Source organism: Falco biarmicus, chromosome 8 (genome assembly GCF_023638135.1).
Source record: "Falco biarmicus isolate bFalBia1 chromosome 8, bFalBia1.pri, whole genome shotgun sequence".
In the NCBI taxonomy this organism is placed as follows: domain Eukaryota; kingdom Metazoa; phylum Chordata; class Aves; order Falconiformes; family Falconidae; genus Falco; species Falco biarmicus.
In genome coordinates, this window is record NC_079295.1 from 30958854 (window position 1) to 30973012 (window position 14159).

At 47.6% G+C, this 14159-nt stretch overlaps 1 protein-coding gene across 3 annotated transcripts in view; it reads right to left on the reverse strand.

Annotated features, from left to right (window-relative positions):
* TFCP2L1 (transcription factor CP2 like 1) overlaps positions 1-13343 on the reverse strand; it is a 31801-nt gene extending 18458 nt beyond the window's left edge. Inside the window, exons 1-2 of one of the 3 annotated variants that reach the window (XM_056349467.1) lie at positions 13147-13343; positions 9259-9410 (exon numbers count right to left, since the gene is read on the reverse strand). In XM_056349467.1, coding sequence (XP_056205442.1) covers positions 9259-9410; positions 13147-13208 — 214 coding nt within the window. In that variant the 5' untranslated portion in view covers positions 13209-13343. Of the gene's footprint in view, positions 1-9196; positions 9225-9258; positions 9411-13146 lie in introns of those variants that run through there. The other 2 variants (XM_056349469.1, XM_056349470.1) reach the window with 2 other exon arrangements.
* Between the last annotated feature and the right edge of the window lie 816 nt (positions 13344-14159).

The following is a 14159-nucleotide window of genomic DNA, read 5'->3' on the forward strand; positions in this document are numbered from 1 at the left end:
TCTTTGAAACAGCCAAATACAACTATTCAGGGCATCAGGCACAAAGATTTTTCTGACACAAAAAATTAAGGAACCCCCAGGGTAAACAGGCAAGAGTGACAGAGCTGGCATCTGAACTTGCATTCTTGATTGCCCACACCTTTTTAGCCAGACAAAAGCAAAAATAAAAATTAGCATAAGACTTTCTGAAGCATCCCATGTGTGGACACTCTGCAGGACAAGGAGCAAGGGCAGAATCCTCTGTCCCTGAGACACAAATGGCAGTGGATATTCTGCAGTTGGTTACTGCAGCTTCATTTGACAAGATGCTGTAGGAGATGTTTATCCAGTGGATATTATGAATTCACCAGCTACACAATAGGCCACCCTGAAAGCTCCCACTATGCTAGGAACATGGAAATCCTGCAAAGGAGGACCAACTGTGGGCCAGGAAATGCAAAAGCAACACAAGAGTCATCCTGACAATGCAGGCCCACATCTCATCTTCAACACAGCAGACAATTATAAGCACCCAGTGACGGAGCAGGATGAACACAGACAGCCCCTTCCTGGCCATATCTTCCCAGCTTCTGGTATTCAGTGTTCAGATTGTACCCATATCAAGCTGCCCAGCCATGACCAACACTCACAAACTCCTCTTTTGTGTGGTCTCCTTCCAAACTTGCTTGCAGCGTGGCAGTAAGAACCATGATTTACACGTGCCTTGCTTTAGTATTCAGTCTTGCCCTTCTCCTGCCTCCTCCCGTTTCTCTGTGCAGCAGAGCCACCTTAGCTCCACTGTGCGCTGGTACCCATCTAAGTCCAGCACTGCGGGTACCTGCCCTACATGCCACTACCACCAGCGTTGCAAGACTACAGGAACACAGCAGCCCAATCCAACTACTAAATCTACTACCACACCATTGAGCTTCACTGTCATCATGTCTCTTCCTATGTTTTTCCTCCTTTTACAATCTGCCTGCAACTCAAGGGGGTTTCTTTGTCCATTTTTTTCTCTTGCCCTACCACTCTCTTGTGGGAAAGCCAAACACATGCCTCAGAGCCAAGTTCGCTGGAAAAAAATTTCTGTGCTCATTTACTATACAAGCATTTGACTGAGCCCTACTCTTCCCAGACTCTTGAAGACTGTCTGTTTTACAGTGGTGACACTTCATAGCTAACAGGCACCAACAGAAACACCCTCATTTACAGTGGTTTCCAGTCAAAAGAGAGGGAGGCACATTTAATTCCTCCACGACTACAGTCTAACTTTGAATCAAGGATGCAAACCCAACCAGTAGACACAGAAACAGTCCCAGCTGCTAGGCTCACCATGTGCACTTGGACTTCTCTTGCATGCACCTTGTCCATTTTGTTGGACCGCACCTAATCTAAGCCATGGTATAAACTTCAATTTTTAATATAAATTAATCAGTGAAGACATTACGGACTTCTGATGGAAAGCTGAAAAAATATCTGCCCTGTGAAAATAATTTATTCCTGTATTTCCACTTCTCTAGCATATACTTGAAACACCCTAGACTATCTTAGTCACATCTGTCCAGCTCAGAAAACGTCAGCCCCTCTGTGTAAGTAAAAAATACAGGCTTTTTCTGGTTTCAACCTGTTTTAAGTCAATTTGGACAACAGGTTTTATAGCTCTGTAAGAGTAGCTTTGTGTGTAATATTTACTTGAGTTTCAGATAACTAAGAAGAATGGTTCTGGCTGAGGGTGCTGAAGAGGGATGCAGAAGAGCTGAGTACGACTCCTGACCCCACCCAGCATCTCCCTCAGATGCCCTCAGGTGAGTCACTTCCTTCACCACGTTTCTGCAGTAAGAAACTGGGAGAAAGCAAGTCCCATTCCTGCACATGGCTACTCAGCCAGTGCCTACCACAGAGCAGGGGAGAAGATGAGACTGGCAACTGTTCTGTCAAAGCAGACTGTACCTTTGACACCAGGCACAAATATGGCACCAAGCTAGGACAAGAGGAATCTCACTGCTCAAGTACTTGCTGTCTAGTTTCAGGAACACATAATAAATGCTTGGTCTGAAGCAGAAGGGGGGAAAAAAAGGTACTTTTTTCCAGCCTCTTTAGGAAAAAAAGAATATTACTTCTATAAAAAAAGTATATTGCTCCTATAAAATGGCTAATCATGTCAAAACTACAGTATTTCTTAAGCTTCTTATTGCTACTTAAAAGGTGATCTTTTAGGACACTGTAAATCAGAAAAAGCTAATCGGAAAATTTCCACATCTTCTCAGATTGATAGGTACATGTTGATATAACCATCAAATGCTGTAAAACGACAGGCAAAATTTTCACCGTCATAATTACAGGAATCTCAAAGTAGATATGGATAATGGGGGAAAGTAAAACAGGGACATGGACTATACTGAAAAAATTGTACAGATAGTCTCTTACTTCTCATTACTGTCAGAAGAACTTCTGAGCACTTCCTTCCTTCACAGATATTGAAGATTTATGGAAGCAGGAGAACAAAATGCAGTCTAGGGGCTTCCAGTAGGAGTTGCACACAGGCTACAATCCAGCAAGTTCACAATCCCATTTGAATTTCATCCAGATGTTAGCAACAGAAGAAAGGATTACAGAAAGAATAGAAAACAGTCTCTTGGTTAAAAGACAACTGAGATTCTAGCTTCCTAGGGACAACAGAAGTCAGATGCTCTACTTATGCAGAGGTGCCCTGTCATCTGAAGCAAGATTCATGATGAGCTTAGGGATGGTGTGGTTTGGAGACAGGGTTGTTTATCCTGTGCTGCCAAGTGAAGACAGAGTTTCCAAACATATGGGGAAATTGCTGCTAGCAATTAATGGCTTCAGCTGAGACACCAGAACCTACTCAGAGCTGTCTTCAAAGTCAGACAGGAGACAAATTCCTTCTCCAAAGGCAAAGAGGTGCACCGCAAGAACCGAAAACACCAAGTAGCCCATCTGAGAATACGAAAGGACAAACCAGCTTTGTTAGCCATTTTTTAAGCCATCCAAACCCAGGAACAGCATGGGAAGGGATCAAGGAACAGTATAGCACCCCACAATGATGAGGGATCAAGGATGCATAGGTGGGCAGCCACCAGGGAGCACCTGACATTCACAATCTCAACGACACCAAGTCGTTGTTGCGCCTGTGATTTTACATTAAGGGTGGAGCACATTTTCACACAGGAGAGGCCAACAGCACCAGAGCTCCCCAAAATACCCAGGGCCTGGTCAGTAACAACAGTAATTCTTAGGAAAAAAGGTAGTTTTTAGCATGGGACAAAGTAAAAATATCCCCACAAACAGATCTATAATTAAACCAGAAGCACACCCAGGCAGCGCTGGTCACTCAGCCTTCTCTACACTTCATTTAGGCAAATAAAGAATTGTTCCAGGAAAACTACAAACATTCAGACAGTTGGGACCCCATAAAAACTCGATTACGTAGGAGTTAACGTCAATACAAAACAGCTTTTTTCATTTACTGTAAATCTCAGTGTTTAAAACTGGGCTCTCTGGCTGCAGAAGATTAGACAACCAAATCTGAACTTTAGACTTTTTAAGGGAGGCAAAGCGTCTCTTTTGTCTTCTGTTGTAAGCAATTTCATCTCCTACCCAAGCAAAGAGCAATCGGCTTCAAGGTGTCCTCTTCTGGCAGGACTGCTCATTGCCCAGTGCTTTCTGCACCTTGCTTTGGAGCAGAAACCAGAACACGCCTGTAGCAACCTGCGGCAGAACAACAACCAGCAGATTTTAAACACAGCACAGTTTAAAGTGCACCAGCTCATGCACATGTGTCTTGAACCTGGATATGTGTGTTTGCACCTGAGGACTGAAATTTGGGGTTTTCATTTAGCTGTGACCCAGACTAAGTCTATCTTTAGCTTCACGAGGCATCTGCTTCTTAAGTGCCTCCACAGCAAAGCTCCCAATATCATCACAGGTCTTCTCAGATGTTAGTAGTTTTCTCTCATGGTTTGGGTTTTTGGCTTGTTTCTTTTCTGAACTGTCTAGGACTGGCAGTAAAGACAACTCCTGGAAGACACTGTAAAGCAGAGATGGCCAGCCTTCCTAAGCCTAACCAGCTGTACACTGAAATCCTCACATGGCCAAGAACACAAGTCACATACCACAGATCTGGAGAGCTGAACAGAGCCCAGGAAAACTCTTCAAGCAGGTGACGGCCAGTTACTCTGAATTACCACTGGGGGACAGGGCCAGATTCGTCACACAGCCTGCTCTCAGTGACCCTCTGCCATCAACCTTAACCACCCTTTATTTGCAGTAATTTACACCTGAGGCTCCGAGCCAACCCAACGCTGGTCATGAAACAAAAATCATGATTTGAATAGCTCACAGTCCACAAGTGGTTCTGGCACTACAAGCTCATTCCCTTGGGCAATGACTTTCAGGTTTTTGGGGGTTTTTTGGCTTTTTTGTTTTTTTAAAGGAATATTTTATTTCCTCAATTTATTAGCATTCAAATCTACTGTACAGTGCTTGTTTCCTCCACATTCCTCCTGGTGCAATTCCTGGAACCACCTTCATTACTCCCATTTCTGTCCACGTTTGAAACTAGTTCTAGCCAGCCACATTCAAACCACACCCCATAAGACTGCAGACCATGGAATATGCAACTGCATCAAGCCTTCTTGCTAAAGCAGTGGTTTGTAATATGGTTGCTGGTTGATTGTTTGTCTGAAAATCCCTATCCACAAGAGACACTGAAATAGTGCTAAAAGGCAGGCTAGTTCCAAAAACGTTAGGCGATGTTTGTGTTGCAGGCTTCTGGGCAGCATAGCTCTGTTGACAGATGTGGTCCCTGACCAACGCAGCAATGCCAGCAGCAGCTCCTGATGTGAGGACAACACCTTTACCAGTCTTGTGGACTGAAGGTGAAGTGGTGTTAAGACACCAAACTGGTAAGTCTATACTTCATCCTGTTGGATGAGTAACCCTCCTGAAGTCCAGTACAGATTTCTTAATATAGGAACTGCCCTAAAGATTCGCAAACTAAGATCATGTTCAATTTGGGCTAGCATGGCTCTGGCTCCAGTTTCCTAAAGAATGTGGGAAGGCAGGGGGGAAGAGATCGGGAAGACAAGTGTAATGAGTCAGTCTTTGGAAACCAAGCTAGGGACTTGACTCTAGTTACTTCATTTACAGGCTGGTTCTAGAGCTGCAGCCAGCAAGCACTCATGGTTTCAAACTGGAGCAGACAAGCTTGGGAGCCTGCCACTGCTGAATGTCCCCAACTCAACTTTACATGACAGCTGAGCTCCCTCAGAAACGCTTCCCCTGCCCTTGCTGAAAACACTGGTCTCCATCTCATGAGCCCTCACTACTTCCTCCTTCACTCTTGTGGAGAGTCCAGGCCAAAGACCGCTTCCCCCTCAATGCCACGGACCATCTCACTGGGTCTGTCCAGCAAGAAGCAAGGCTCATGAGAAGTCATTATGCTCCACAAGCCTGGGGCCCTCTCCCACCCCTCTCCTGATTGTACACAGGCACTGGACAACCTTTCTTCCCAGTCCATATGAAACCCTTTCAGATCTCATCTGAATCTCTGCACCGGTTCCTCTTCGATCTCTGCTGTGCAGCTTGGCCTTCAATTTGCTGCCCAGTTCCTCCAGCTTTTCCCACTCCATAGCTCTGTCAGACCTGACCTTTCTTCTATCCAGTTCTGCACATGGACCCTCTTCTAAGCTGGTCCACTCACCAGCCGCCACTGAGCCAGCCATGTGGAGTGTTTCAGAGCACGGAGCAGAGCTGCTTCACAGTGACAAAAGATTGTTTAGTGAGTGGCAAAGACCTTGAGTCAGGAAGGAACATTTGGACAGCAAGTGGCAAGAGTCACCCAGCAAGCAGAAAACCCCAAACCCAGTCCTCACAAATCGAGTAAGTAACCACACTGGATGTGAATTGCTTTGCTGGAGCCAGGGCAGCCACTATGTCTTTGTGCCTGCCTTACTAGGAGCCAGCTGTGACTGTCACCCTCACCAGCACAGACAGGGTAGAGGGACATCCATTAACAAAGTTACCCATTTGCTAAAGTAATCCATCACAAAACTCAAGCATACAAGGAAGAAGGGAAGTTTTATGTAACAGTGTTTGGCCAGACCATGATAAGCACAGAAAGAGGGTAAGGGGCAAGAGGCCTCCCTTTGCTTACAGCCAGCGTAAGGCAGCAAGGTGTAAGGAACGGTCTAAATTACTTCATGAGAAGGCTACAGCACTGCAACTGGGTCCCAGTGCTCTGGAGTCTACGTGGCAGCTCTGCTGCCATGCTGTGAGTATTGGCTCCAGAGACCTGGGCTGCCTCAAGGTCTCCGCCACACACCTCAGGCTCATACAACGTAATTCTATTAAGGGGATTAATTTTCTGTCAGAGCCTTTAACTTGCACTTAGCCCTAGTTCAGGCAGGACAATCGAGATAAGCGTGGCAGCACCTGGGTGGGATTCCCTGGCTTGTGTTGAGCAGGTCAAGGTAAAGACTTGCAGCACCCTCCTCTGATTTTGGAGAAGGGATGGGAAAATACCTACAACAGGTACATGCTGGGAAACTATACAGCTCAAGAATTAGTGGTTCTCACAGAGAAGTATTGCTGAAAGGAAAAAATATGACTCAAGCATTTTAATTTGTTTTTAAACAGACACACCTCCTGGTTTTATTCCAAAAGGTCAATGCATCAGGAAGATACTTTTGACACAGATGTCAAAAAAAGACCTAACACCCATTTATGCAGAAGTTCCTGAACAGAAACCTCCAAGTGAAATGGGAAGTTACCTGCCACTTCAGATGGATTCTTTGTCCTGCAATTGCAAGACAAATCTTCATCTGTTTAACCCCAGGCAATGCCCTCGCTGATATCCCACCAACTGAGATTAGACCGCCCAGCTCTGACCACATCTGGTTGAAGGGTGGGTCCATCATCCTCTTCTCCCCATATCTGCAGTTACCTTCAATTAATCCACAAGCTTCTTGCAGCAGCTCATACCCATGCGGGAGCAGACTCCTAACTAGCACAGGCAGGGGATTTTGGTCTAAAGGATTTTGTATTGAGGTAGACCACATCAGACAGATTTACAGTCAAGGCCTGCCTTTGCTACTAGGAGTCAAAATGCTGGAAGCAAGAGCGCAGCAATGGCATGGACTCTGAAGCAGCTGCTAGAGTGGAGCAGAATGGTTTTTAAAGCAGGTACATTGCAAGTTCTCAAGGAAAAAAAAAAACCAAACCAAAAAAACCCAGGAAAACCACACCAACCTATCTACACATAGAGTGTCTTGAATTTCAAGAGGTTTTTCAGGAAACCCAGAGCATCTCAGGGTTAGGAACAAGAAAAATTGCTTGGCAGCTTAAATTAACAAGGTGAGTATGCTCCTAAGGTGGCAGGAAGATGTAAAGCTCCTGCCAAGAGGAACAGAAAGCAGTGAACTATTCAACTGTCAGCAGATGCACCACCTTTTACCACTAATCACTCCAAGGACTCTACAAAAACGTGCCGTTTCCATCCACCATGGCGAGCCAGAAGCACTATGGGGTGCCCACTTCTTCCCCCAGCACCTTCCCAACTCGGCCCCACTGCACAGCTCCTGCCAGCCTCATTCCTGCTTTGTTCCTCCAGGCCTGTCCAGCCTCCTGCTCTCCAGGGTGTATTCTGCAAGGACACATCCCACCTTCCCCCTTGAGAGATGAAAGACAGATGCAAAAGATATCCAGGAACTAGCGTTCTGCCAAGGATCCAGGCCAGTACTGCATCAAGATGGAGCAGGAGACAACTCCTTGCAACAGTAAGCAGGAGAAAGCCTAACACAACATGGTCTGTCTGCAAAGGCAGTAACAGTCTTACCTTGCAGAGAAAAACAGACTGCTCTAGTCACACAGATTTTTAAGACTCATGGCATTGTGTAAAGAGTTGACTAACTTTTGCCCTACCTAGGTAAAAAAAAAAGCAACACAACTGGCTCTGCCTCATGTATGCTGAAATATTTGGCCATCAACTGCTTTTCACAACAGAACATCTTTTACTCTGAAAAAGGAAAGAATTGTGTTTCACAGGAAGATTCATCTCCATCTCACCCTTGATATGCCACATAATCTCCTCCTGGGGTCTGCTGTATTTGAATGGATAAAACGGGAAGACAGTCAGAGATCTCAAGCAACTTTTGATCCTGGGAGACAGCACAGTGCCAGCTTAGGTGACGGGAAACATTGGGCTCCTCGAGTACAGCCTGCAGCACCTGGCTGATCCTTCTATGGGTTTCTATGATCACTAGCAACACAGATCCAGCAGCCAACTGCATCTGAGGTCAGAGTCCAGGGGAGGTCAGAGCTCTGCTTTGAACAAGCATTAAGAGAAACCTAGCCAGAGAGGCACCTGAGCAAGCTTCACGCTCAGTGCACAAACCTTGGAGAGCTGAACAGTGTCCTGAAGCAGGAGAGGATCTCAGTAACAGGGCAGACAGCCTTCAGCTTGTTGCTAGGCTAGTGCCCTTGTTTACTACACTTATTTTCTGCCAGGTTCTAAGTTTTAGCATAATCTGTGCCTGGAGAGGTCTGATACCACCAGGACCCATGCGCAGGAGGTGCTGCAAAGTGACAGCCAAACTCCAACCACAGATGTGTCTGCAAAAATTCTGCCAAAAGGGGAAGAAAAAGCCTAGAGAAACACACATTGCTTGTTTTTCCAGGAGTAAAAATTAGCCTATAAGGTCAGTTATGGAGGACCTTGCTGCACGGAACCCCAGTAACTTGTCAAGTTAGGGACCGAGCAGAGCCACCTCACCCAGCCAGTGGGAGCGATGTCATGCTCTGCCCAGATGGCTGAGGAGCCCTTGGATACCTGCTAACTCATCCTCTGGCAATGCCCTCCAGCAGTGCTCGGGGACTTACCATGTTAAGAGCCCTCCCAAGCCCAAACTTTGCCAATCTGCTTAATTAATCTGGCCTTTTAAATGAAGGTAGAAGGCTGCAGTTTAAGTTGTCTGAGATCAAGCCAGCATCCTGGCCACAGGGAACTGTGCATGCTATAATGCTGCTTTAAGTCAACAGTTAAATCAGTGGTACTTCATTATTTTATAACAGTTGACAGTCTGATATATGAATGCAAAAAATCAAATATTTCTCCTTTCCTCCATTCCCCTCTCCCCATCTCTATCCCTCTTTTTCCCCATCCCATTGCCCTCCCGGTAAGACACAAATACAGAATTACATCTCTTTCTCATGAGTTGCTCCCAGAAAATATGCCCTCCTTCAGTGCAGTGCAAACCCCACCTTGGTTGAGGTAGGTCAGAGTTTCTTCATGCAGTTTCACAGCAGGTGACGTGGCTGTGCAGAGGACGTACTGAAAGGGTGGCAGTTTGGCATCATTCTCAGGAGACAGCTGCGGTTCTTCCTGCTTGAAGATCGGCAGTGCAAGGACATCTCTGCAATGCAGAATTCACACACATTTAATTACAAAGACTTTATGGAGTGTCCTAGCCTCAACCTGCACTGAATTCTCATGCTCTGAGATAATGGGGATGGCCTCTGGAGAAACACCAAGTTAGGATGGCTTAAAAAAAAAAAGTTTAGCCTGTATAATGTAACGGGGCAACTTCTGCCTCTAGGATGTCAGCACTAGACACAAAAGAACACACCATTAGCAAAATATTATTCTTTCTGAGAATTAATTTATGTTTTTAAAACATAAATTTGATTTACTTTTCAATTAAGCAGTCTTCCTGATGAGGAAAAAAGTTCTCAAAAACAGATTCCTCATCCTTGTGGAAGTACACTTGTTTAAGAGTTCTTGGGTTCTCAGATGAAAGCCTTTCAGGGAGAAAAAAAAAAAAAGGCAAGAAAAGGCACTTTATTTTGACAGCTGAATGTCAGATTAGTAAAATGTCTACAAGTAGCAGCCAAGGGTGAGGAGTAGATAGCTCCAGTGTAAAAAGGAGACATTCAAGTAAATGATGGCATGAACTGCTGATTCGATTGACATCTCCTTGCACTCTGATAAACCTGGTCTCAAGGCGTTACATAGCTCTTGTCAGCACTGGGCTACCTTCAACAAATGCATACACAGGTGCTCAGGAGCAGCTTCTCTAGGACCTGTACACCATCCCAGTTCTCGCTCCTTTACAAGGCTTCCACGCTGACCTGCCTGCTGATTTAGTGTCAGACTGATCCCAGCCCGCACTAATCCCTGAGCAGAACTGGTATTAGCAAGGCTGAGAGCACAACAGAATGATTAGTACAAAATGAGATGTCAGGAATAAGCATCCTTATGTCAACATGTCTGATACTGAAGAACCACATTAGCCTTCCCCACGTCACTAACATTTCTGATCATTGTGTCCGTCTACTTAAGACATTAATACCTTTCTAAATTAGGAGGATTATGTTGAACAGAGACAGTTCAGAATAAGAAGCAATTCTTTTTTCTCCTCCATTTCCCCCAGATGTATGAAGAGTCCTATTACAGAGGCTGCAGTTCTGTTCCTTTCAGTAATCCCATACATAAAAATCTTTAAGAAAAACTGTTCAGGAACATGCCAGCATGTACGGGCATGCTCCTTATGGAAAGAGCATTAAGAATTTTTTCTTTGCCTGTTCAGTTAATGATCCACCCTGTGTTCACTCACAGCACCCACAACCTTGAAGGCTATGCAGGTCATGAGTGAAACTGCACAGCAGTTTATAGCAAACTGCTCAAGCACCAGGTTCCAACACAGGTACTCCTATTTATGGCAAAATAAAGCCAGAGAGCAAACCGTGTCATTTCAGATTCAGACAGGAGAAAAGAAACACCCATCTCCGTTTCCATTCTCTTTTCTCAACCCCACTCCCTCTATATTATCACCAACTCGAAAGCATCCAGCCTCATTTGCTTACTGGCATTACTGACACAATCACAGCTCTTGCCTAACTGCAGCCATAGGGAGGCTTTTTTTTCCCCCTTTAGTGATGATGATTTACTACAGTAATGAAGTGACAGAAATGCCTGCAGTAGATTTTTGAAATAGATAGCATTGCTACACACAGGATCTGATACTGCTCCACAGTCATCTCGCTCACCCTGGATGCCAACGTTTGCTCTTAACACACTCGTCTGCCCAGTGCTACTGGAATGCATGTTGCTTTACAGATGAGAACAGGTAAAAAAATTCTGAAGCCTGAAAGCTTCTGCAGTTCTGCACAAAATCTGGCCCAGGTTTAAAAGTATCAAGTCTGGGTCAGACTTGAGCCCACAACACAAATTCCTTTTAACTGGCCAGAAAAACATATTAAATTGTTTTTGCTGGCTTGATGCTAGCTGGGGGAATAAAAGATACCTGATCTGGCAGAAAGGCTGCTAGTACGAAGGTAACCTGTCAGTGCTTTAGGACAAAATTTCAGTTTTATTGAGTATCTGCTACTGCGACCACGGTGGTTTTGATTGATCTGGGACTAAAAGCCCTAAAACATTTTATGGCAGCAACAGCCTCAGGTGTTTCAGGGATAGTCAGTTGACTAAAACCCTTGTTTTCCATAAGGACCTCTAATTCTGGCCAGCTCACTCTCCATGGGAATGTGTCAAGACATGCATTTCTAGAGGGGCATTTTTCTGCCAAGCTTTGCCTTTCTGAAGGCTCCCCATACCCACTTGTACCAACTTTGCACAGGAAGCTGAAACAGCACAGTCCTTGAGCAGCTGTAGAAAAAGTTTGTATCAGTTATACTTTGCAGCAATCAAAGGCTTTGTGTGTACCTGAGACAACCATGTGAATTCTGCCGTACCTCAGTCGTATTTGCATTTATAGCAAGACAATACGACAGAAAAATCCTCATAAATCTTCATACATATTCATATAAACACACAATGTATTTTACTCTTTGCCAGCAGACTGAGCTCTCAGGTAACTTTCTCCCTTCCCAGATAAGTGGGCTGCTGGTTGAGACCAAAACTGTAAAGCTTCAGCGTAAAGGTGAAAACTTGGGAGAGTTTTAAGGGTTCCCCCTCCCACCCTTTTTTTTTTTTTTTAGGATGGGAACTGTTGTAGAAGCCTACTTTTTCCAAAACTTGAATTGCAACTCTTGAGTGCAACAATTTCATGGAGTTAACGAAGCAGCCTGAGCACCATAAATACTCTCTAATGCAGAGACAGTATGCCCAAGTACCAATGCTGATGCTGCTCTGCTGCCACCCTTCTCGCTGTCCTAAACTAATCAGAGTTGCAAGCACAAAGCAAGAGAGAAGACTTTTGCCACACACATGCTGTTAAAACAGACTTACTGGTATAGGGAGAGGAGGTGAAGAACCTTTTATAAAGAAGTGGAGAAGCTGCCAGAAAGCAAGACTTTCATGGTATCCTATCATTTGACAAGGGGAGATTATTACCGAGTCAAAAAAAAAAAAAAATCCTTTGCAAATACGCTGATAGGGAGGCGCAGGAATAGGCAAGGTCGCATGTCTCCTTGGAAGGGCTGTTATTACCTACACTCAGTGCTTCACCAGACAAACCCTGTGCTCTCTCAGCAGCGGGGTTTGGGGGGACATTTCCAAAGGAAGGCTCCTGGGCCACCGCCAGGCTCACCACTGCTGCAATTCAGCAAAATCACACTTCAGCGGAGCTGCAGCAACTGACACCAGCTGAGAGCTCAGTTTTACATATTCAGAAAAAAAATTATTAATAAGCACCCAGCAGAACGGAAATTCCCAAAGTTGCCTGCTTTGATGTCTTTTGGAGGGAGGAAATACGGAATTGTGCTACACATGTTACAGGCTATTGTTTAGTAGCCCTTGTGCTTAAATTAGGCACATTTAATTAAATGCAACTGTGCGGAAGCAGGAAAGAGCTGGTTTAGACAAGTTTAGAAAGTGAAAATCTGAGCTTTTTATGCATCGTCCCAAGAAGAAGAGAAAGAAATCCCATCCCGAGGTAACCGGGCGCCCTCTCGGTTTGCCGGCAGGTTTCCCACCGCCTCCTGACAGCGCCCAGCCACGCTCGCACCCTCCCCTCCGAGCCGCGCTACCCCCGCCCCTGCGGGGGACCGGCACGGGCAGCCCGGCGAGGCTGCGGGCACCGCCGGGCCGGGCGCTGCGGACGGGGGGCGGGGGGGAGGCAGCCCCGCGGGAGCCCTCGCCCACCCGGCACCCCGCCGAGGGCACCCCGGCGGCTCGGGCTGCCCGGGACTCACCGCAGGTAGCTGCCGGTCGAGTGCTGGTTGTAGTGCTCCGGCTGCGTGTGCCAAAACAGCATCTTGGGGGCGGCGGGCGGGGAGGGGGCCCGGCGCCGTCCCTGGGGCTGGGGGAGGCCGGGCGGCAGGAGGGGGCCAGCCGGGCTGCCCACCCCGAGGCGCCGGGCACGGCTGCGGCCGGCTGGAACCGCAGCCCCGCCGGCTCCCGGCGCTTTTATGGCTCAGCCCCGGCGGCCGCGGGTTGGCCGGGCCGGGGAGCCGGAGCGGGCCGAGCCCTCCCCTGCCCCGCCCCGCCCCGCCGGCGGCCGGGCACGCAGGGGCCGGGGCGGCCGCGGGCGGGGGGGCCCCGCGGGGCGGGCGGAGGCGGCGGGGCGGCCCCTGGGCGAGCGGGGACGCGCACGGCGACCCCCGCCACGGGCGGCGGCGGCGGGGCTGGGGCGCGGGGGTCCCCGCTCCGGAGCGGCCCCGCGGGGACCCGCGGCCCCCAGCTGCCCGTGTTTCCTGAAGCGACCCCCGAGGCCCGGCCGCGGGGCGTGCGGGCCCGCGTGTGACATCGCTGCCGGGGTCCCGCCGAAGCCTCTGGGGTTTCTCGATGAGGGGCAGCCGAGGGGTTCCCCTCCGTGCTGGCTGGCTGGCTCTCACACCGGCCTGGGCTTGGTCTCAGGGGGCGTTTTCCAAAGCGGTTTGCCGGGGGACGTGAAGGAACCAGAGGACGGTGTGGGGGACAAAAGCCACCCCTAACCAAAACCCTTCTGGCTTTCCCAGCCCAGCTCCCCTGCTCCGTAAGGAGAAACTGGTTCTTTACCATTTTAGATCGCAGATCCTGAGCCTCACCTACAGGGCTGCCCGTACCCATCGTTTTCCGAAACCCCGGCTCCTGGGGCATCTCCCTGTCCCATCGGTCCTTCCCACCTTTGATAGTTTGGGGAGGGGAAACAAAAGGAGAGCCAGGTCCTGTTGTTATCCACCAGCAGACATGGAAACAGACCCTTAACGACCCCAAGTCATTACAA